At 37.7% G+C, this 24,075-nt stretch overlaps 1 protein-coding gene across 1 annotated transcript in view; it reads left to right on the top strand.

Moving 5' to 3' along the window:
* Nucleotides 1–22,340, top strand: part of ywhaqb (tyrosine 3-monooxygenase/tryptophan 5-monooxygenase activation protein, theta polypeptide b) — a 29,952-nt gene extending 7,612 nt beyond the window's left edge. Inside the window, exons 3-6 of the mRNA XM_056476537.1 lie at nucleotides 13,646–13,769; nucleotides 16,704–16,867; nucleotides 16,955–17,050; nucleotides 20,754–22,340. Coding sequence (XP_056332512.1) covers nucleotides 13,646–13,769; nucleotides 16,704–16,867; nucleotides 16,955–17,050; nucleotides 20,754–20,813 — 444 coding nt within the window. The 3' untranslated portion in view covers nucleotides 20,814–22,340. The remainder of the gene's footprint in view (nucleotides 1–13,645; nucleotides 13,770–16,703; nucleotides 16,868–16,954; nucleotides 17,051–20,753) is intronic.
* The last annotated feature ends 1,735 nt before the right edge of the window (nucleotides 22,341–24,075 follow it).

Below are 24,075 nucleotides of genomic sequence, written 5' to 3'. Positions count from 1 at the left end.
GTGAACTCCTTCTTAAGAAGGCGGAAGGCTGCGGCTGCTTCTTTGGTCCACTCCAGTCCTTTGGGTTTACCCTTGAGGAGATTAGTGAGAGGTGATGTAATCCTGCTGTAGTCCTTGATAAACCGTCTATAAAAGTTAGCAAACCCAAGAAACCTCTGGAGCTCCTTAATGGAAGTGGGTTCTGACCAGGATAGAACAGCCTCAATTTTCTTCCCATCCATACGTATACCGGTTTGGTCAATGATGTATCCCAAGAAATGAATCGACTTCTGGTGGAATGAGCATTTCTCCGCTTTGAGGTAGAGGTGATGTTCTCTCAATGTGTGTAGGACCTCCGCAACGTGTTGGCGATGTTCGGCCTCACTCCGGGAGTAAATGAGGATGTCATCTATGTACACTATTACAAAGTGGTGAAGAAACTCCCGGAGGACTTCATGAATGAAGTTTTGGAATACGGAGGGGGCGTTGACCAGACCGTAAGGCATGACCTCATATTCATAGTGGCCAGTAGGGGTCACGAATGCTGTCTTCCATTGGTCCCCCTCACGTATTCTTATCAGATTATACGCGCTGCGGAGGTCCAATTTAGTGAAGACTTTAGCTTCTCGGAGCTGTTCCAAAGCGGCTGGTACCAGAGGAAGGGGATATCGGTATTTTACTGTACCGTTATTTAGGACCCTGTAGTCGATGCATGGACGCAGCCCTCCGTCCTTCTTGGCCACAAAGAAGAAGCTTGAGGCGGCTGGTGATTTTGAGTGACGTATGTACCCCTGACTCAGAGCCTCCCTTATGTAATCTTCCATTGCCTGATTCTCTGGAAGCGAGAGCGGGTAGATCCTACCTCTTGGCAACTGGGCATCTGGAACTAGGTCGATCGCGCAGTCCCATGGCCGATGCGGCGGTAGCTGGGAAGCTCTCTTGGGGCAGAAGACATCATGAAAGGAGCTGTACTCCTTAGGAATGTGGATAGACTGCTTCTCAGGAGGACTCTCGACCGATGTTGTAAACAAAGAAATGGGGTTCCGACCTTGAAGAGGGAGATTTGGAAAACAGGTAGGTGTACATCCAGATCCCCATTTCTTTATCTCTCCTGTGCCCCAAGAGATGATGGGATCGTGCTTCACCAGCCACGGGCGCCCTAGAATGATGTCCATATTTGCACCCTCCAGAACCAGAAATTGAATCCTCTCTTGATGTAACAACCCCACTTGAAGAAGGATGTCTTCGCATTGTCGATGGATACGGGTCGAAGATCGAGTGCACTGGGTTATCGGTTGTATCTGGTATATATGCGAGGACGCCTCAGTACGTAGGTGGAGTTGACGACAGAGGGATTGGGAGATGAAGTTCCCTGCTGACCCGGAGTCGATGAGGGCTGTGACAAGGAGAGAAATAGAGGCAGTAGTTATTTGTACGGTGGTAGTAAGTGGTTTACATTGTTCAATATTCGTACTGAATACACTCACTGAAGTCCGAATGGGACGAAGGGGACACTCCATACGGGTGTGTCCACTGACACCGCAGTATAGACACAGACCCCGGGTCAGCCTCCTCTGTCGTTCCGCTGATGTCAGTCTTCCAGACTCTATTATCATGGGTTCTGGTTCTGGAGAGGCTGTTGACTCAGGCGATTGGAGGAGTGCAGACGAGGGGGTGATGGTGTCCTGTTGATAGGAACGGAGACGATCGGAACATCGGAGAGAATGTTGGATGAATCTCTCCAGACCCATAGTATCATCTAATGTGGCCAGCTGGATTCGGAGAGTGGGTTCCAAGCCGAGCCGGTACGTGGTCAACAACGATCTCTCATTCCATCCACTTGCAGCTGCTAGAGTGCGAAACCGGAGAGCATATTCCTGTGTAGATAGAGTACCTTGCTTTAGATGATACAGCTGCTCTCCAGCGGCTACTTCCCCATCAGAACGTCCAAACACCTCTTTGAAATACTCCGTGAAGGTAGTGATGGAATTCATGACCGGCCCGGCTTGGTTCCAGATCGTCTCAGCCCATTTAAGTGCAGGTCCAGAGAGTAGTGATACGATGTAGGCGATCTTTGACTTATCTGTGGGATATAGAGAAGGTTGCATTTCGAATATGAGGGAACATTGTAACAGAAAACCATTGCACTCCCCCGCTCCGCCTGAGTAGGGCGCTGGTCGGGCCATGGGACTGGAAGGAAGGGCCGAAGAAGAAACTGTGGAGGCGGAAGTGCTCGGTGCTGGTGGTGCGTTGGAAAGTGGAGCTGGTGGCTGTAGAATCCGCTTCAACTGGTCCACCAGCTCTTGAAAGTGATCGGGGGTGCTCATGTTGTCGTCGTTATAGGTCCGGGCTTCTGTTATGAAGCGGACAGGAGACAGAGGTAAGGAAACGTTAGGGTGTTTATTAAATGACAACAAGGAGCACATGAAGGATAGCCAGGAGGATCAGGAATGATGTTGGGGTCTTTTCCTCCGTGGCTGGGTAACAGGAATACACGAGGATGGACAGCACACACCAGATACAGCTGACAGAGGATGACACAGACTTGGAAGGACTGGAAGACAGGACGATTCGGGAGGACCAGGAAGACTAGGAGGAATACAAAGAGAACAGGTAAGTAAATCGTTTGTTTTAGCTGAGGATGACTACGCTGAGTGGTCGCTCAGTTGTCCGCTTTCGTCGAGACGAGCCCGGACAATGAGCGACTGGAGTGCTGTGCTTTTATCTGGTGCTCGTGAATGTGATGCAGCTGTGTGCTCATTAGAAGTCAGGTGATGGTGATCTTCGTGAGTGGGGATCGTGAGAGCCTGACCAATCCGTGACAAATTATGTGTGGATTTAATTTTTTAATAATGTCCACTTTGAACATAATCTGAACATAAAGTGTTTTTGCTGTATAAATCACATAAGCAACACTGCAGTTGGTATTAATCACCGCTGTGATTGGCTCTGATTAAGATGTGCGTATTCAAGTGTATTTTTTTCCATAGACCACATATGTGCATTACACATAGCATAGTAGAGATTATGTCCTCTTTTCTGATGGAACAGCAGCCCAGTTTTGGCTCTCGCTGGAGACGAGGGTGTCTATATTAAGGGGAGCATGCACAGTCTTGCACAAGGACAGTCACCGACTCATTATTTTTATATCCAGTGTGTGTGTAGCGATAAGTCCAATTAGAAGCTGTGCAGTTTGCATTTTATAACCTTTTTGTATAAGCCTTGATATAATTGATATGGCATAAAGGAGAAGTGTTTCCTTATAGATCCTTCCCACAGAAGGAAGTGTTTATTTATATAGTCAAATCATGGCTCTGGCTGTGTCTTTTACCTTGTTCGCAGAGAGTCGAGATGATCAAAGTTCAGCTACGTGTGTGTGTGTGTGAAGGTGCAATTTAGTAACGCTGGTTGAATGGCTGCTGGGTTATATAGTGAGCTCTACAGTTCCTGATTCTCAATGTTTGTGCTACTGGGGAAATAATTCAGGCTCATCTATTCAGACACCTTGTTTCTTTAAATAAATGCAATGATGTTTAATGTTGCCTGAAGGAGGTTTGCTCCAAAAATGGAAGCAGTGTTATTTTTATTATTTTAGGCCAAACTGAAATGGTAGCATGAGGCATTTCTTGAGGATCGAAAAAGGTGAACTATATTCATATAGAGATTTTTATTAATATGAGACTCTCATATTACTGAGTTTAGTAACTGAGTTTTATAAGTGATTCATAGACGATAGGTAATAGTACTGCAGGATTCACTTATGGTGTGTTTATACTGGATTTTTTTTGTGGTATAGTAAAATAAATATGAGAATTGACATAATTGTTAATAATATTAAATCTTTTTTTGTGTGTTCGTTTTTAGATAAATTTATTGGGTGATTAACTGTTGATATATGTGCAAATAGTTACTTCTTCTATTTTTATTCATGCCACAGCCACCCAATCTAGCCAATTCAACCCTTTAATGCACAAGTTATGCAAGCTAGGGGTGTAACGGATCACGGTTGATTGGTGATTCATACGGATCACAACCTACGGTTCGGAACACACGTGACCCGTGGGTTAATAATTTTTTATAACTTATAGATTAATCCTAACTTTGTAACGATTGCAGAGAGATCACCTCTCGCGTCATTCAAATCACATGTATGAAAGCATTCAGGCTTTCCTGTAAAATATGATGATAGAATGAGTTGTGGTGGGTTATTCGGGATGTGGTGAGTTTCTCAGGTTATTAAAGGTGTTTTCTGTCACTACTTGTTTAGCCTGCATCAATGCAATCAGTGTACGCTGCACGATTAGTCATTAAAAGATCAGGATCTCAACACTCATGCAAAAGAAATATTAAATGATGGTGATTTACATATGTTTATTAATCCATCAAAGCGCTGCATTTGTGTTTGAATAGCGGAAAAATCAAGAAAGAGATTCAGTCTTTAGTCTTTTTTGAGTTAGTTATGAAGTTACAAGCAGTCAAATAACACAGACGTGCTGCGATAACAGTTTATAATTTAGATAAAACCACTGATGCTTATGGTAAAGATTAAAATCCCCATTGTATGCATTTAACTTGACGCTCAAAAATGAAAATAGTAGGCAGCAATTACATTATTTAACCAATAGGTGGCGACAACCAGCCATCAAAAATATGCCACTGAATAGTTATTCAGAAATGACACATCTAGCAATGAAATATGAAGTTTTATGAGTAAATAACTGAATCATTTATTGAAAATGAGACTAAAAATAAATATGGGTTGTGCAGTTTCTTGCAGTACTGTTTTTGAAGTAAATGAAAAGCAAATTACATTTGTCTCCTCCCCTTTTTGGCCGATCCAAAAAATGGTCCGACCTGTGACTAAAAACATAATGTGATCCCAACTGTGAGATTTGTGATCCGTTCAACCGCTAATGCAAACCCCTTCTAATGTACAAAATTAGTCTAAAATGATCCAAATTCATTTCTGTTATTTTAATCAAGGCTGAGTTTCTTTTGAGAATTTTCCCCAATTTTTTTAACAAATATTATTACAGACGTTAATTAAATACCTTATTTTTGACCTCCACAGAGCGTAATGTTAATTTTTTTTTTAGTTGTCGTATTTATACATCAATTTTACACATAAGGGGTCAAATATTGGAATATATTTGGATTTCTAATATTGTATTTGTTTGTTCGATGTTCGTTCGTTAATGTGACTTCGTTTTATTTAAAAAAGAAAGGAACAAATAAAATGAAATACTGAAGGACAAAAAAGAACTTGTTGAAAAGACTCAAATCACTTTAGAGGATTCAGAGGATTAATAATACTGTTAAATATAATCTTTTGCAAATTTCAAAATGAATATTCCTTTCATACTGTACATATGAATGTTGTAATGCCTACATTCACGTATAACATTCACAAAAACATTGATTTTAATTTCTTAGTGTTTGTTTTTAATGCATTTAGGCAATGCGGTATAAAATATTAAAGTCACAACGTAATGAATACAGCACAACCATTGGAGTACTATTGAGTAATTACACTCATGTTACTTGACTCACAAGTTGAGTGGGAAAGCAAGTGAATGAAAATCATGTGGATGGCAGCTACTATTTAGATCATAATCTGTGTGTTTTGGTACAACGCAGCAGAGTGTGAATACCTTGTTTTGGTTGGCTATCTCAAAGCACATCCCATAATGATCACATGTAAGCCAAGCAGGACGAGAGTAGCTGGTCTTTTGTGGCTGTCTGAAGGCACATAAAAACATTTAAAGGTTTACACCTGTATAGTGTCATCCACTTGTGATTGGATTGACACAAACACCTCTTAAAGGGACAGTTCACCCAAAAATAAAAATTTTTACATTCGCATTTTTCAGTTTTCTTTTTCTACTGAACTCAGAAGAAGACACTAAAGCCCCATTTACACTAATACATTTTAGTTTTAAAACAACCTTTTAGAATGAAAACAATCCGCATCCACACTGGTGTTTCGCCCAGCGTTTCTGAACAAATTTCCGTCCACACTACACCGCTGAAAACGCACATCACGTGACCACACACACTCTGGCATGCACTGCTGTGTATGTGCGCGACTGAGCTCCAGGCAGTCAGCGGGTGCTCTGCAGGCACCTCCCCTAGTGGTGATGGGGGAAAAATTTTTTAAAAAGGTGTTGGATTTCCATTCCGTGCTACTTTAATATCTAAATTTTGATTCTTTACACATTGGCTTCTCAGATTCAGGCGAAACCTTTACTATCAGTAAAAGTAAAAACAAAGAGCTTCCTGCAGAAAGAGAAAGTATTCCCTGTGTTTCCTTCTGGTAAGTCGGTGGGTCGTTATAAGTGGATTTTCAGCAGTCCAGTCTAAACCCATGTGAGGGGTGAAGTGTGTTTGTGCAGTGAGTCATGACCAGTTTGAGCGAGAACTGAAGCTTGATTTCCCAGCTCGTGTGTGTGTGACGGCTGAGGGTGTGTCTGTGACTCATCGCACTGTTGAATCTGCCCGCGGATCAAGGTTGTTCCACACACCCCCACCTGTCCAGACACACTGCCACATGCTGCCAGCTCTCATACACTCCGCAGGGAAGATGAAGGAGAGCCGAGCGGTTCCTGCATTTAGCATTGATTTATATTTGTTGATCAGGGGAATGTACACAAAATCATTCGTCTGTGTGTGATCAACAACTAAACGTATTTGGAGTCTGACAGTAATTTTCTTGAAATTAAATCATGTTTTCTAAGAAAAGACACGGTTTGATTGTAGCAGGGGTGACTTTAGAAACAAATTCCCCCTTGTGATAAAACAGTCATACTGTCAAATATTATTTAGATTTTTTAAAAAGCTGTTTTCAATGTGAATATATTTTTAAAATCTCATTTTATACCTGTAATTTGAACAGCCAACACTTCAGTCTTCAATATCCTTCTACATGATCCTTTGGAGATCATTTTAGTATACTGATTTGATGATCAAGAAACATTTATTAATATTATTGTTGCACTATTATATTGAAAACTGAAACTTTTTTATTGTATAGAACGTTCAATAGAAATAATTTCTTTTTCATACACTAAAGACTAAAGGTCTTTACTGTTACATTCGATGGGTTCTTATGAAATTATTATTTTTCAATCAATAAAAACTAAAATTATCCAACAGCTAGCTCTCTGCAACTCTCATATAGTCGCTCACTGAAGCTAAGCAGGGCTGTGCCTGGTCAGAACCTGGATGGGAGACTGCATGGAAAAGCTAGGTTGCTGGAAGTTTTTTTAGTGAGACCAGCAGGGGGGCGCTCAGTCAGGGTCTGTGTGGGTCCCAATGCCCCAGTATATTGTTGGGGACCTAGTATATTGATTGTGCCGTCTTTCGGATGAGAGATTAAACCGAGGTTCTGATTCGCTGGTTGTTTAAAATCCCTGGATGTCCTTCAAAATAGAGTAGGGGTTTAACCCAAATTTGCCCTCAGTCCATTATGACCTTCTAAACATCTCCATATCATAACTGGCTTCATCACTCTGTCTCCTCTCCACCAATCAGCTGGTGTGTGGTGTGCGTTCTAGTGCAATATGGCTGCCGTCGTGTTAACTAGGTGGATGTTGCACACTGGTGGTGGATGAGAAGATTCCCCTCAAAAATGTGTAAAGCGCTTTGAGTGTCCAGAAAAGCGCTAAATAAATGTAAGGACTTATTATTATTAAAAAGTGCATTTACATAAATGAATACTAACACACAAAGATTGTTGATGAGAACAAATTTGTGTGCTTTGCAGCTTAAAAAGCTGTTAGATTTCAGGTCAGAAGCAGGATTCTGGGATAGCACTGACCTTGTTTTTCTGGATTGGTCATCCACGACTGGCATCTCTGTGCTGAGAATCCTTGACAAGTGCGAAAAATGAAAAAAAAAAATGCCCTGGCAGGCCTTTCTTCTCAGGCAAGCAAGAAGAAACAGGCCCTCATGCTGGAGAATGTTTCTGATGCTTTTGCTTTTAGACTGCTGCCTTCACTCTATCAAAACATGATTTAAAGGCATTTCTGAGAAGAGAGCTTAACCAAAAATCTAAATTCTGGCATTTTACTTATGCTCTAAACCTTTATGGTGTCAAAAGTTATACAGTGAAAGCAAATACTGTCCAAAAAAAGCTGGACTTTGACCTTATTTTAATGACCACAAAAGAAAGTCATTCGGGTTTTAAAAAGATGTGAGAGTGACTAAAAGATGAGAGATGATGTTTATTTTGTGAACTGTCTCTTTAATCATGTAGAGAGCATGAAATGTTGGACTAGCCTAGATTTGAGCTGATCTGTTTCATGGTGATTTATGTTTTTTAATATTTGTGAGACAGAAGCAGATTTCAGTGAAGTGTAGGAGGATGGAGAGAAATATTCAACTCTTTATGGTGCATTTCTGACCTGTCATTAATCTTATCATAAGTGGACGACATTACAAATAGGTTTAAAAAGTGTCTAAAACCTACAGTAGTTTGTGCACATTTAGCCATTTTCAGATGTAGTTGTATATATGCTACAATCTCATGTGATTGTTATGAGACAGTTTAATAAAATAAGATGTTCATACTTTGCTTCGTTGAACCAAAACACATGGATCAGGATTGAAAGTGTATAGTTTCCATCCACACAATTAAAAATTCCAACTAGCTTGTAAGCCTTATAGCATAGGTTTGTTTAATCGATGGTATTCATGAGCTATATATATATATATATATATATATATATATATATATATATATATATATATTTTTTTTTTTTTTTATATACTTAGTTTCTATCTTAATGTAAAGCAAATCTTTTAAAAAGTTACCAAAATAATAATATTAATGAACCAAATGTAAATTTGGTGTGTTTCCATCAGGTTTTTCATGTGGCTGATGATGTTCACATTGGTTTAATGTCCACTATTTCAGAATTTACTTGGCACAAGCATTTACATTTACCATTATTCACGTGAACTCTTTGTCAGACAAGGCCAAATTCGGCTAAAGCGAGCGCTGAAAACATTTTTGTAATTTCAGGAATTCTTTTTCTGAATTCACTTGATGCACTACTTTAAAATGTGCATTACTGCACAGTGCTAGATAGACACATAGCTACAGAGTTTAAAATTGATGTAGAATGGGACAAAATAAAATTGACAAAATCTGAGCACACATTAACTGCTTTTTCTCTGTGGAGCCAAACGGTTCTAAGAACAGTCGGTTACGATTCCAGTTGTATATCTACAAGAACCTGGTATGACACAGCACAATTACAAACTGGTCTTGGCTGATCTTTGCAGATAGAGTGCGCGTGTGTGTGTTACATTTCCAATCTGTTGCCTTGCTGCCAGTTTCTCTATAGCTGGTTATGCAGTAGTGTTCTTTTTTGTCTATTATTTATCGAAGTAAATATAATATAAAAAAACGTAATACCTGATTATTGTTCATAGAGCTGTTTACAATACACTTGTAAACAGCTATATTGACAATGAGTGACGCATTTGTATAACATTCCAAAGAGCTTATGATCAGCAACATCATGGAAAATTCAACTGTTTTCATGTTAACTGGACCAGAATGGCATGGAATAAAATGGTTAAGCTAAGAGAACCATTCACCTCTATAGTGGAAAAGAGGCTATGACCACAAGAGACAGTAGTTTAAGATGTAATGAGGACTATGATCGAATCCCTGATAACCTATAGTTGCGTTCTAAATAGCACACCATGCATTTATACACTATCCACTTATGTACTTGTTGACTCAACCATGTAGTGGATGAGTTTAATGCCATCGTTTTTTACTAAATCAAAATTCAAACCATTTCCCAGACTTTGTTTAATGAGTGACCAAACTACCAAATAGTACCTGTTATGAGTACAACTTCATTCACCTTCTGGAGGAGGCAGCATAATCTTTCGTGTTGAAGAATTTGTCTTGCACAATCCAAAATAAAAGTAATCCAACTCCATGCCAAATAGCTCTACTATGGCCATTGAGTGCATGAAGTGGTGTCGATTCACACTTATAAACAGTTGAATAAGTGCATCATCTGGGTATTTGAAAATGCACTGTTTTAAACTTTCAGTGTTAATGCACTACTTATACTATTTATTCTACAAAATAGTGTAGAATAATGCAAAAATGGGACAGACCTTATGTTTATAGCAGGTGGAAACAGGGCAACAGTGAGATAAGGAGCTGTGATGTTGTGTTGGCTGTTCTGTGCTAATCTTTCTCATCCTTGGTGTGGTGGCTAATCTGGTGTTTAGCCGTGCCTTAAAGCTGCTGCTTTCACTGACACAGATTACTGCTGAAACAGTCTTAGACTGAAAGACGGAACTACAGTGTTAGGGGCAAGTCTCTGAGACCCAGATTAAGCTTAATCCTGGACTAAAGTGAAGTTTGGAGGAAAAATCCCATACCATCTTTCGATTCAGTGTGGAAATGGCACTAACAGGAGGATGAGCTGATGTTTAGCCTTTATTAAAGGTCACTCACCTTGTGCTTTATGAGATTTTTAGGGCCTAAAGAAGTGACATGAAGAAAGAGTGTAAATATGGCCTAGCTTCAGAGTTATTTGTTTAAAAGATTGTTTTTTTTGATCCAGACATCCATGAAATATTAATTCCACATGTTCATGATTTGAATATTTTTATCAAACTTTATATAATCACACCAGTACATTTAAATATGCGTTTGTCACATAAGCTACTTTCCATCCACCTATTTTTATGCACATTTTGGATAGGCGCATAAAAAAACGTATGTGCATAACTGATGAGATAAACTTTTTATTCGATGAGAAAAGATGCGCATAAACTACGATGGAAACACTTTTACCGAACAAATTTCAGTATGCGCATTAAAAAAGGTCATGTGTTTTTGTTAAAAGAGATCATGTGATGATAAAAATGTGTGTGAATGGACAAAACCAGCAGTCTGAGCACACTGTAAAACGCAACCCAGGCTCATTCTGAAAACGTCCTGTCGACGTTTCTAAAGACTGCGAAATACGTCCCGGAATGTATGTATTTTTGTAGTTTTTGTTTTCATCAATTCACGACAGGCCTTTGCGTCCGCTTTTTCAAATCTCAAATTTCTCTCGGGAGTGCCGTTCGCGCCTGCTTTTCTCGCGTATACCCACCACAGACCTCTGTCGACCGAACGTCTGTCTGACTGGCTGAATGACTGGCCGGCCAACCAATCGACAGACCCACTCTCCTCCTTTCCTAAACCCAACCAATTTTATCGATTGACCCGCCCACCCACTTACTTCCCTAAACCCAACCAACGATTTACAAAAGCCGTCTAGAAAAAGAAAAGCCCTCATCTGATTTTTACCACGTTTTCAGGAACGGCGTCACACCGCCCCTTATCGTTCGTTTAAAAAAAATTTTATGCAGCCATACGTACCACCAGCTACATAATTCGCGGTCTCCAGAAACGCCTGCGGGACTATGTTTTCAGAATGAACCTGGGTTGGTAAAACATCTGAAATGTTGTTTTGGTTGTTCTAAAACGCCTTAACCGTTTCAGCATTAGAGTTATTATATTATTATTTACTTCCAGAGCTGTCAAGAGCGGATGTGCTTCGCATCTCAAGGGATTATTTAACCAGTATTATTATTTCTGGGTTACTAAAGTTTCACATGTCACAGTAGTGCTGAGATAAATGGTTATAGTTGAGATATAAACACTGATGTCTTGAGTTCCAATGAAAAATGTATTTGTCAGTGCATAATTCGTTCCAAAGATCTCCCAAAATCTGTTTTATCCAGTAATGAGTAGAGTGAATGAATAAATCATTTATTGAAGCTATTATTTTTTCAAATCTTAATGTAAATGATATAAACATAATATAAAACAGAGTTCAGCAAAAGAAATAGTTTAGAACATTTAGTAAATAACTTTTTTGTAAATCTTTATTTTAAACAGACATGAAAAGCAGATATAAAACAACTGTTTATTCAGAATCATGCGCTCTAATATGTAGGGCTGGGCGATATGGCAAAAATGTAATCTTTTTTTTTTTTATAATTATTTTTTCGGGGTTTTCACCTTTACTGGATAGGAAAGTAGAGAGAACTGACAGGAAAGCAGAGAGAGGGGAAGGATTGGCATAGGACCACGAGGCGGAATCAAACTCGGGTCGTTGTGAGCACTGGAGTGCATGTGTCGACGCACTAACCACTACACTACTGGCGCCGATGCAAAAATGCAATCTTGATAATTATTTTCCATATTGACCGATAACGATAGATATTTTGATACAAGTTGTTAATGCTTCCAGATTTTGGACAATAAATTTTCAGTGGCCGAAAATTCTGTACATCTGTCATATCATCACACTTTTAGATTCCCATTGTTGCACATTTCTGCTGTGTGATTGGCTCTTAGATCAAAGCCCAGAGTTTATTATTATTGTTATTGACAGAAATTTTATCGCGATTCGATATAATATAGTTTATCGGCGCAGCCCTAACTAAAGGCTAGGGCTGGGCGATTTGGCAAAAATGCAATCGCTACAATTATTTTCCATTTTGACTAATAACGATATGTATTTAGTTATAAGTTAATGCTTCCAGATTTAAAAGAGTACCTCAACAATGACTGAAGCTGCAAAAATTAGAGGGTCCATTAAACGGCATAACATTTATGGCCGATAAATTGTCGGTGGCAAAAATTCCCATTGATGCACATTTCTGCGGTGTGATTGGCTCTTAGATCAATATAGAGTAAAAAAAAGTCCAGAGCTTATTGTTATTAACATACATTTTATCGCGATACGATATAATATCATTTATCGGCCCAGCTCTACTAAAGGCTGAATTTTCACTTCATTTTTTCATTATTTGTTAACATATATGCACATTTGATTCAGGTTATTTTCAGTACACCATGTATTTATATAAACAGTTGAATTCAGATATATGTTAGCCTCCCTGAATTATTCGCCCCCTATTTATTTTTGTCCCCCATTTCTGTTTAACGGAGAGAAGTTTTTTTTTTACGTTTCTAAACATAATAGTTTTAATAACTCATCTCTAATAACTGATTTATTTTATCTTTGCCATGATGACAGTAAATAATATTTGACTAGATATTTTTCAAGACACTTCTATTCAGCTTAAAGTGACATTTAAAAGCTTATCTAGGTTAATTAGGTTAACTAGGCAGGATAGGGTAATTAGGCAAGTTATTATATAACGATGGTTTGTTCTGTAGACTATCGAAAAAATATATAGCTTAAAGGGGCTAATAATTTTGACCTCAAAATGGTGTTTAAAATTAAAAACTGCTTTTATTCCAGCCGAAATAAATCAAATAAGACTTTTTCCAGAAGAAAAAATATTATCAGACATACTGTGAAAATTTCCTTGCTCTGTTAAACATCATTTGGGAAATATTTAAAACAGAAATATTCGGAATAATTTGAGTCTAAAACTGAATAATTCTGACTTCATCTGTATAAAGTCTTTGAGTTAATTCCTCACACACATGCACTCTAGAAAGATTCATTCTCAACCAGTATCTGAGCTTTTTCTCTTCAAATGTTATATAGAGATACAAATACTGCTACTCGGGTGACAAAATTTGTTCTTACGGACTCTTATGTACATGTAACAAATGAAGTACACTTTTGCTTAATTTCTTTCATTTGTTTTTTTTTTCTTACAGGAGCTTCTGAACAAATATTTAATTGAGAATTCCTCAAATCCCGAGAGCAAAGTCTTCTACCTGAAGATGAAGGGTGACTACTACAGATACCTGGCTGAAGTGGCTGCAGGAGACGACAAGAAAGGTAAGAATGCACGGCTGCTGGTTTAGTGGCTTTTACAGACATGCTTCTGTGAAACGGAGGACTGGACTTTCCTTAGTATGATGTAACTGGAAACATCTAAACAAGGGGAAGTTTGTCTCGTGTCGGAGTATAGACCGATCATTATCTGCTCACTACAGATACTCTTTCTGATTTCATCATTTGAGCTTTGTAGGTCGCAACAGTAAGGATTTTCTTTAACCAGTGTACACATTTTTATATGTGCAAGTCAAAAATTTGCTATAGCAGTATTTATTAATTTACCAATACAGTTATTAATAATTAAATGTGTTCATATACAGTTGAAGTCAAAATTATTAACCCCTCCTCTGAATTTTTTTTTTAGTTTCCAAATTATGTTTAATAGAGCAAAGAATTTTTCACTGTATTTCCTAAAATATTTTTTTTTCTTCTGGAGAAAATCTTATTTGTTTTATTTCGGCTAGAATAAAAGAAGTGTTTAATTTATTAAAAATCATTTTAAGGTCAAAATTATTATCCCCCTTAAGTAATTTTGTTTTCGATAGTCTACAGAACAAACTATCATTATTCAATGATTTGCATAATTTACCTAATATGCCTAATTAGCATAGATAAGCCTTTAAATGTCACTTTAAGCTAGATAGAAGTGTCTTGAAAATGTCTAGTCAAATATTATTTACTGTCATCATGGCAAAGATAAAATAAATCAGTTATTAGAGATGAGTTATTAAAACTATTATGTTTAGAAATGTGTTGAAAAAATCTCTTTTTTCAGGATAAAGTTGTAGAAGGCTACAGGTTAGAAAAAAAGCTACAAAACATTTCAAAGGCTGGAAAAATTATTTGTAAGGTGATTTGATTTCAGGCTGTATGACATGAAGTAAATATTTCAAAGGGGTATGACGATTTTCTATAGGCACTGTATATTTAATGTAGGGTTGGGACAATAAATCAGTGTAATCAAATGGATATTCATGAATCAGTTCTTCTTTCTGAAGTGCGTCGCGATTCTCTCTGGAATCGATTCTGAGCTCCAGGCTAGTTTTGAATCGTTCACTCTTCATGAGCACAAAGAATGCTTGTGCATTCGGTTATGTACTGTAATAGGATATATGCAGAAGTATGTGGTAGGACTTTTAATTTTTATATTTAATTTAGTAACCCAGGTCAATCGTTTACGGTGAACTGTATGCCGTTACAAAATCAGCACGTTTAAGCTCTGTTTTCTTTAAAAATCAACAATCTCCACTGCCTGATTGATATCCAATATAAAGTGGGTCTCAGAATGTTTAAGAAACACTGCATTAAATTACTTTTTGAGCCATGTCTTTAAAATATGAACATTTATTTTACCCCGGTATTTTCAATGGAGCTTCTGCGCTAGCCTGCTAATCCTGATGGGTGTATGTGTACATGGCTTTTCATCTCGTTTTACTCTAATACAACTTAATGAACTCTGAAGTCTATTTAACTGATTATATTTTAATTACATTACAGCATCAATGCTGTAAAAGGAACTGTATACAATTTTAAAAAGTCACATTAAGCTTTCAAAGGAAGTTTACCCGTATGGGAAGAAACACTAGCTGTGCATATATCCTATTGCACACAGCTCACTATGAACACTGTTGCAATTCACTTAAACATTTTCATTAAATCATTAACTTTATTAACGGTTGTTTGCGTTCGAGTGATAGGTGAAAGGATTGGCAGAGTTGGTTAAGTAAACAGCGCCATCTGGTGAGCTAAGAATTATTCAAGCGAGAATCACAATGCAGTCTGTGAATTGCAGCATTGATTTATTGTCACAGCCCTAATTGAATGTTTTGACGCAGCATCTCAAACCAAAGAAAATGAGCCAGAGTTTTTTATTTTTACACTTTTAGCCCTGGTGTTTTGTGCGTTGATGTGCACACTCACATTAACACCCGTTGTTTAATCTCTAGGTGTTACATGTTAGTCCTGGTATGCACAAATCTTTAAAGCCTTAAATTACCTTTGCGAAAACGTACAGAAACCCGGTTTTATGCAAGAAACGTGTTTATAGTATATATTTTTTATAGTGCTGAGCAAAGATTTGCTTTTGATCGCATACAAAATAAACATTTTTGACATAATATACGTGTGTGTGTGTGTGTGTGTGTGTGTGTGTGTGTATTATATATATTCATTATGTATATGTGATACACACACAAACTTTTTCAACACATTTCTAATCATAATAGTTTTAATAACTCATAGACTGTAGACTATCGGAAAATATATATAGCTTAAAGGAGTTAATAATTTTGACCTTAAAATGGTTTTTAAAAAATGAAAAACTGCTTTTATTCTAGCCAAAATAAAACAAATAAGACTTTCTCCAGAAGAAAAAATATTATCAGACATACTGTGAAAATTTCCTTGCTCTGTTAAACATCATTTGGGAAATATTTAAAAAAAATTAATTTAATTTAAGTTAATATTAAGTTAAAATTTAAGTTAATAATTCTGACTTCGACTGTACATAATAAATATACATGCATATGTTGTGTCAAAATAAATGTTATTTTGGATGCGATCAAACGTGATTCATTTTTGTCCGGCACTAATTATTTATATGCATTACATTACTTAAATAAAAAAACAGTTGTAAAAGGTACAAATTATAAAGCAAATCTAATACAACTCATGTGAAATTATGTCAACAAACATGCAAGACATCACTTATTAAACACTTTCAAAGTATGATCGACTTTTGTACAAATATTGAACAAGCTAGATAATGTAAGTTAAGTCATATTACAAGAACAACAACAAAATAAATGTAAGATATAACCAAAGCAATGTTCAACGCAGTAGTTAAAGCTCCGCTAGCCTCAAACAACCCCTTACTGTTGACATTATTGTACTCGATATGCCTTACAAAGCCGTTTTTTTGTGTTTTTTTCCCAGCAACCATAGAGAACTCTCAGGATGCTTACCAGAAAGCGTTTGATATCAGCAAGACAGAGATGCAGCCCACACACCCCATTCGTCTGGGTCTCGCTCTCAACTTCTCGGTCTTCTTCTACGAGATCCTCAACTCCCCAGAAAAGGCCTGCTCTCTTGCTAAACAGGTACGTTCCTGATGACCGTGCTTGCTGTCCCCTGTGGATGTAGACATGTTTTATTTTTAACCGCGAGTGTTTTCCGTTCAAATGTAGGCTTTCGATGAGGCCATAGCAGAGCTGGATACTCTGAATGAAGAGTCCTATAAAGACAGCACTCTTATCATGCAGCTACTGAGAGACAACCTCACAGTGAGTCACAGCACACATTTATACTTTTACACAGGCACTTCTGAGGGAAAACGTGGCCAGATGCTGATTTAATGGAGTGGTGGTGTGATGTGCTGTGGAAATGCGAAAGCAAAAGGATTTAAAAATGCAGTTTAATAGATCGGTAGAGAAAAATGGCCATAGTTTTCATTGTTAGTATTATTTTTCTTATTGAAACAATTGGATTAATGAAATGTTTTTTTTTTTTTGACTGAAATAAGCTGAAGTTGACTTAAAGCTGCATTTACACTGCAGATCTTGATGGTCAATTCCGATTTTGTGACTGTATCCGATTTTTTTGACCTGCTTACATCATCTTTTAAAAGTGACTAGTATCCGATCGTCTGCATTTACACAGCACACGGCAAAGGGGCAATGACCAGGAAAAAAAAGAGCGGGCGCTGACTAACAGCTGATAATTAAAGAGTGCTCTTTTCTCTGTTTCTGTATGTAATCTGTTGGCAGCTTTTGACAGGCTGTTTTACTATAGTTCATGACAGAAAGGTTCTCATTTATCCATCTTCTTTTGACATATAGGCTTTTTTTTTTAAACCTTTAGGCATCTTAATGTCATGTCCATGGCGTGATTTACGCACGTGATGCATGCACTAGTTTTATATTAGTTTATATTGGTTACGTGGCGGACATTGCGCTCTCGCGCTCTCGTTAAAATGCTTAAATACCTGTGCTATATGACAATATGAAAGCTGTTTAAGTCCTCGTGTATGAGATTCTGAAAAGAAAGTTTCAGACGTCATTCGCTACGGTTTTTAATGACGCGCGATTCGCATTGATAGGTAAAAATCTGATGTACCTGCTTACATTGCAGACACGAGAACACAGATCCGATTCATATCGGATAAATTTCCACATATGAACAAGGCCTGAATCTGATTTGAGTAAATGGGAATCCATGTGATTTGATCCTGCTTACACGTACATGGGCCATATCCGATCTGTGCCACATGGGAGAAAAAAAATCGGAATTGGGTCACTTGAACAGTGCAGTGTAAATGCAGCCAAAATGAGTTAATAAAAACAAACGGATTTTTTGGTGAATTCAAATAAAATATAAACACTGAGTGAAAAACAAACCCGTCAATTGGAATAAGTTGCAGTACTAAAACAAATTAAAGTGAAATAAATATTTTTGTTCATTAAAATTAAAATATGGAATGGAAAACAATGTATTTGTTATATATTTTAGCTACAAGAATTTCTATTTAAGCTTTATTCAGTTAACAAAAAGTTTCTATTTCAGTTATAGCTTTAAATTCTTAATTGTAGTACATCAACATACTTCTGTCATATTTTAAGGTGTAAAATTGCTGAAATAAAACTAAAATAAAGCTGAAATAAAATAGAAATGACCAAACTAAATGAAATAATGTGAAAAACTAAAATGATAAACCAAAAAATGCTCAAATTAAAATAAAGATGAGATTAAATAGAAATATTAAAACCAACTAAAATACTTACTCCCAGGGCCATTTATATCTAAGTTGATATTTATACCCAGGCATTTAAAAAGAATATATTTCAGAGCAGTAATCACAATACCGTGAAACCGTAATATTTTTATCTAAGGTTATCATACCGGCAGAATCTTATACCAGCCCATGCCTAGTGCAAATACTGCAAAAATACGTTCACTTACACTAACAGAAGAACAAATATGCACATGTGAAACTGTCAGCACAGTGAGAAACTACTGTCACAGATGTCTATACGCAAAAAACTATTAATAAGCCAAACCACGCGGCCCGGATGATTTGCAGCTCCGTTTGTTCTGACGAGAGCCATGTAGATCACACGGTGCATCAGTGTTTTCATAGCGAAAGTGTGAAGATGTTTTTCAGACTAAAGTTGCTCTTTTACAGAGGCAGGTATTAGATTATTTTTATCCTCTCCTTTTCAAATTAGTTTATCAATATTTTAATAATTTGCTTTTTAGTATTGAATATTTAAAAATGTTTAAGAGTATCTCTTTATAAGTGTATCACACTGATACTTATACTAATTATTTATACAATATTATTCACCTTCATAATCATGTTCAACTCCTGTTTCTGTCCTACTATATAGTTTTATAATCAGTATTTGATGCCATTGGCCAGTGCCCTGGATCAGAGGGCCTGTTGACCACCTCTGTACGCACTGCTCTCTGGTTTATGCAAGGCTTTCCTCTGCACACCAACCATCTCAGTCCCCGGTGAAAGAGTTTTTTCATCAGCAGGGGACATTGTAAATGAGAAAAGACCTCAGCTTATGTCAGAAAACAGAGATATTCTGATATTTCTTTTTTAAAATGTAAAATCCCAGCACAATCAGAGTTTAAATTTGTTTATATTAATAGTCTTCTTTAGTTTGTATTATTATTTCTTTTTTTTATTTCTTTTTTTTATTTCTTTTTTTATTTTTTAAATGGCAATTTGGTTATGGCAGAAAATATATTATATTTTGCAAAAATGTGCAGCATTAGAGAAAAGGCTAATGAAAGGGCTCTTGTTCACCTTAAATTTGTTTCAAATACTTTTGTTTAAAAATCGTGACTAAATCGTATCACTAGATTAGTATTGTGAATCAAATCAGGAGTCAGGTGAATCGTTACATCCCTACTTAGAAATAGATTTAACAATAAGAAATTAAACAAATAGAAACAGAAAAATTTTTTTTTTTTTAAAAATCAAGAAAAAAAATGACAAAATGAATTAAAACGGGGGCGGTGCAGTGGCGCAGTAGGTAGTGCTGTCGCCTCACAGCAAGAAGGTTGCTGGTTCAAGCCTCGGCTGGGTCAGTTGGCGTTTCTGTGTGGAGTTTGCATGTTCTCCCTGTGTTCGCGTGGGTTTCCTCCATGTGCTCCGGTTTCCCCCCACAGTCTAAAGACATGTGGTACAGGTGAATTGGGTAGGCAAAATTTTCTGTAGTGTATGTGTGTGTGAATAAGTGTGGGTTGCAGCTGGAAGGGCAACCGCTGCATAAAACAAATGCTGGATAAGTTGGCGGTTCAATCCGCTGTGGCGACTCCAGATTAATAAAGGGATTAAGCCGAAAAGAAAATGAATGAATGAACGAATGAATAAATTAAAACGTTGACTGATAAAAAGCAATCACAATGGCTAAATAAAATAAGATGAAGTACTAATACTAGTAACTAAGATAAAAATAAGCTATATCAGGAATATGTTGAACAAATAAACCTGAAAATATTTTAATAAAATATATATAGTAGGCAGCACCGTGGCGCAGTGGGTAGCACAATCACCTCACAGCAAGAAGGTCGCTGGTTCGAGCCCGGCCGGGTCAGTGGGCATTTCTGTGTGGAGTTTGCATGTTCTCCCTGTGTTCGTGTGGGTTTTCTCCGGGTGCTCCAGTTTCCCCTACAGTCCAAAGACATGCGCTATAGGTGAACTGAATAAACTAAATTGGCTGTAGTGTATGTTAGTGTGTGCAAGAGTGTATGTGTGTTTCCCAGTAATGGGTTGCGGCTGGAAGGGCATCCGCTGCATAAAACATGTGCTGGATAAGTTGGCAATTCATTCCGCTGTGGCGACCCCAGATTAATAAAGGGACTAAGCTAAAAATAAATGAATGAGTGAATGAATATATATACTACTAGATAGCTGTGTTCAGAGTGTGTTCTGCCTTCATCAGTTAATGATTGTTTTTTGTTCTCTTCCACCAGTTATGGACATCTGACAACGCACCGGATGAGGGGGAAGGAGGCGAGGGAGGAGAGAACTAAACACTCGCTTCTTCAACAACGACAAACAACCTTTTTACACATCTCCATTCCTTCTCACTCCATGTCTGAATTCCTCCAGTAAAGATCAAACACATGATTAATAATGAAGAGCTGTTTATGAAAAAAAAGAGAAAGAATCATTTAGTCTTTTCACAGTGCAGCTTCTGGACAAGAAAAGAAAGATATACGGGGAGAAACCCTTGTTCCCTTAGTCGGTTTGTCTTGGCCTTCCATAATGTGCAGTTTCTGCTGTAGTTAAAAAAAAAAAGTATGACTAGTGTCATTTTATACAAGCGTATAATCTTAAAGTGATAGTTAACTGAAAGAAAATAAATTAATGAATAAATAAAAAATAAAATAAGGACATGCATTTCATCACAGGTAAGTCTGAGACTAAAAAAAAATAATAATAATAATAATTGCAGGGATATTAAAGCATTTAGTTCAGTGTTTCTCAACCACGTTCCTGGAGGACCACCAGCACTGCAGGTTTTCGTGTGTCGTCTCTGTCGCACCCATTTCAGGCTCTGCTAATGAGCTGATGATCTGAATCAGGTGTGTTTGGTTTAGGAGATCTGGAAAATGTGCAGAGCTTGCTGGTCCTCCAGGAGCGTGGTTGAGAAACACTGATTTAGTTAACACCTACTGTATGTTGTACTTTAACACTCTTTACCCGTCTCACCTCAGCACTACCGCGGGTTGTGCACGTCCACCGAAAACCAGTGGTCAGTCACGCTTTAGATAGTTCGATATGGAAATTAAATTATAAACAAAAAAAAAAAGACGACGACGACGACACTTGCTGAAATGGTGTACGTTTCAAATCGCATTTGAGATTTTACTTGGAAATATTAGCTAATCTGCAGTGGTTATGTAGTATCTGACGGTCCTCCGGTTTAATAAGATATTTAGTTTCTGTTTTATTTTTCACTTGATTTCGGCCTGTTCAGTGTCCCGTTTGCTCTTATTTAATGGACATCGAGATCATCCATAGACGTTAAAACCATTTGTAAGGCAACTTAGGGCATCTTTTGATTTGATCTTGTTTTTAGTAATGCTACGTTCAAAGTGAACCTGTCGAGTTAGCGGTTCCCCACTAGCATGCAGACCAATTCTGACACTATCTGTGGCACGGTTTATTCGCTGATGGTCAGGTTTAAGTGAATAGGATTATACATCACGCTCTGGCTGGGAACTGGAGAAGAGCGGGAACGAGTGAGTTTGTGTTGTTGACTTAAAAACATTGCAGTGCCACCTTGCTAATATTGGAGTTGTGTTTGTAACGCTTTGTGCGCAGGTGTGTGTGGTTGTCCAGAGAGTGTCATTATAGATTGGACCACTATTATTATTATTATGTTTCGTTTCTCCTTTCTGTCTTTTTTCTATTGTGTATGTGGTTGATTTTTTTTTCTCTTTCTCTCTTTTTTAAATTTCCCACGGATTTTAGTCTCACAAAAGCCTTGTGAAAATGTTTTATGCCCTATGTATGTTATGTAACATGCTTAAAAATTACATTTTATAAACCAATATTATGGCTTGTGTTTTTTTTCTTTCTGTTTCTTTCCTTCCTTTAATATTGACTTGCCATAGTTATATTGGAGAGCCGGATTATGTATTGTAGTCTGTATATTTGTATCTCAGTAACTGTATTGAATTATTAATTATTTACATTAAATTAGCTGAAATTAAATACACTTTTTGGATGAAACTGAACAAATAAAGTGGCAAAATTACTGAGTAAAATGAAGACAAAACAATACTGAACTTTATTGATGACTGAGATTAGATGGATAGTCAATTGAAATTTGAAATACTCTGAAGTGCAAAAAGTGTGGAAACTAAAGGGGGAAAACATTTATTTGCTGAAACTAACTCTGGATAAGAAAAAGATAAATGAAAACATGACAAACTGAAATACGAAAAGTAAAACTGCAAAGAAGATTTTGTCAAATTAAATAAAGCTAAAAATTGGAATTAAATATGACTGCACTGGGGTGGTTTGGTGCCGAGTGTGACCCGGCTGGGATGAGAATCAGCACCTCCGAGTCTGAGGCCATGGTGCTCCACTGGGAAAAGGTGGTTTGCCATCTCCAGGTTGGAGGAAATTCCTGACCCCAGGTGAAGGAGTTCAAGTATCTTGGGGTTTTGATCAGGAGTGAGGGAATGATGGAACGTGAGATTGACAGGCAGATTGGTTCAGGGGCAGCAGTAATGCGGTTGATATACTGCTTCGTTGTGGTAAAGAAGGAGCTGAGCTGAAAGGCAAATCTCTCGATTTACCGGTCAATCTACGTTCCGACTCTCACCTATGGTCATGAGCTTTGGGTCATGACTGAAAGGACAAGATCTCGGATACAAACGGCTGAAATGATTGTCCTTCACAGGGTGGCGGGGCGAGGGTGAGGGTGCTCGGAGTAGAGCCGCTGCTCCTCCACATCGAGAGGTCAGCTGAGGTGGCTCAGGCATCAGTTTCGGATGCCTCCTGAACGCCTATCTAGGGAGGTGTTCCAGGGATGTCCCACCGGGAGGAGGCCTCGGGGAAGACCCAGGACAAGCTGGAGGGACTATGTCTCTCGGCTGGCCTGGGGAGCCCCGGGATCTCCCCGGAGAAGCTAGAGGAAGTGTATGGGGAGAGGGCAGTCTGGGGTTCTCTCCTAAGGCTGCTGCCCCCTCGACCCGGCCCCGGAAAGCTGTTGAAAATGAATGAATGAATTGAAATATAAAAAATAATGAATAAAACTAAATACTGAAAAGGCAAATTGTTAATTGAAAAATCGAACATTACTGACATTACTTTAGAATAAGCCCCAAACTGAAATGAACATATAAACTATTTAGAAAAATATGTAACAATTATACATGCGCTATAGGTGAATTGGGTAAGCTAAATTGTCCGTAGCGTATGTCTGTGAATGAGTGTGTATGGATGTTTCCCATAGATGTGTTGCAGCTGGAAGAGCATCTGCTGCGTTAAACATATGCTGGATAAGTTGGTGGGTCATTCCGCTGTGGCGACCCCAGATTTATAAAGGGACTAAGCCGAAAAGAAAATGAATGAATAAATAACAATATCAAATTCACGTTTGTATAGAATTTGACTGGTTTTCAAATAATAAGTATTTTTTTAAGTTAAGTAACTTTGCTTAAAATAGAGTCTACTTTGCCCATATACTATGGCAATATTAATTTATTTTCTGAAATGAATAAGCAGACAGTCCAGTGATATTAACCACAGCGCTCTCAGCTGGCTGTTAAAGAAATC

Source organism: Danio aesculapii, chromosome 17 (assembly GCF_903798145.1).
Source record: "Danio aesculapii chromosome 17, fDanAes4.1, whole genome shotgun sequence".
Classification (NCBI taxonomy): domain Eukaryota; kingdom Metazoa; phylum Chordata; class Actinopteri; order Cypriniformes; family Danionidae; genus Danio; species Danio aesculapii.
This window is presented reverse-complemented; position numbering and strand designations above follow the sequence as displayed.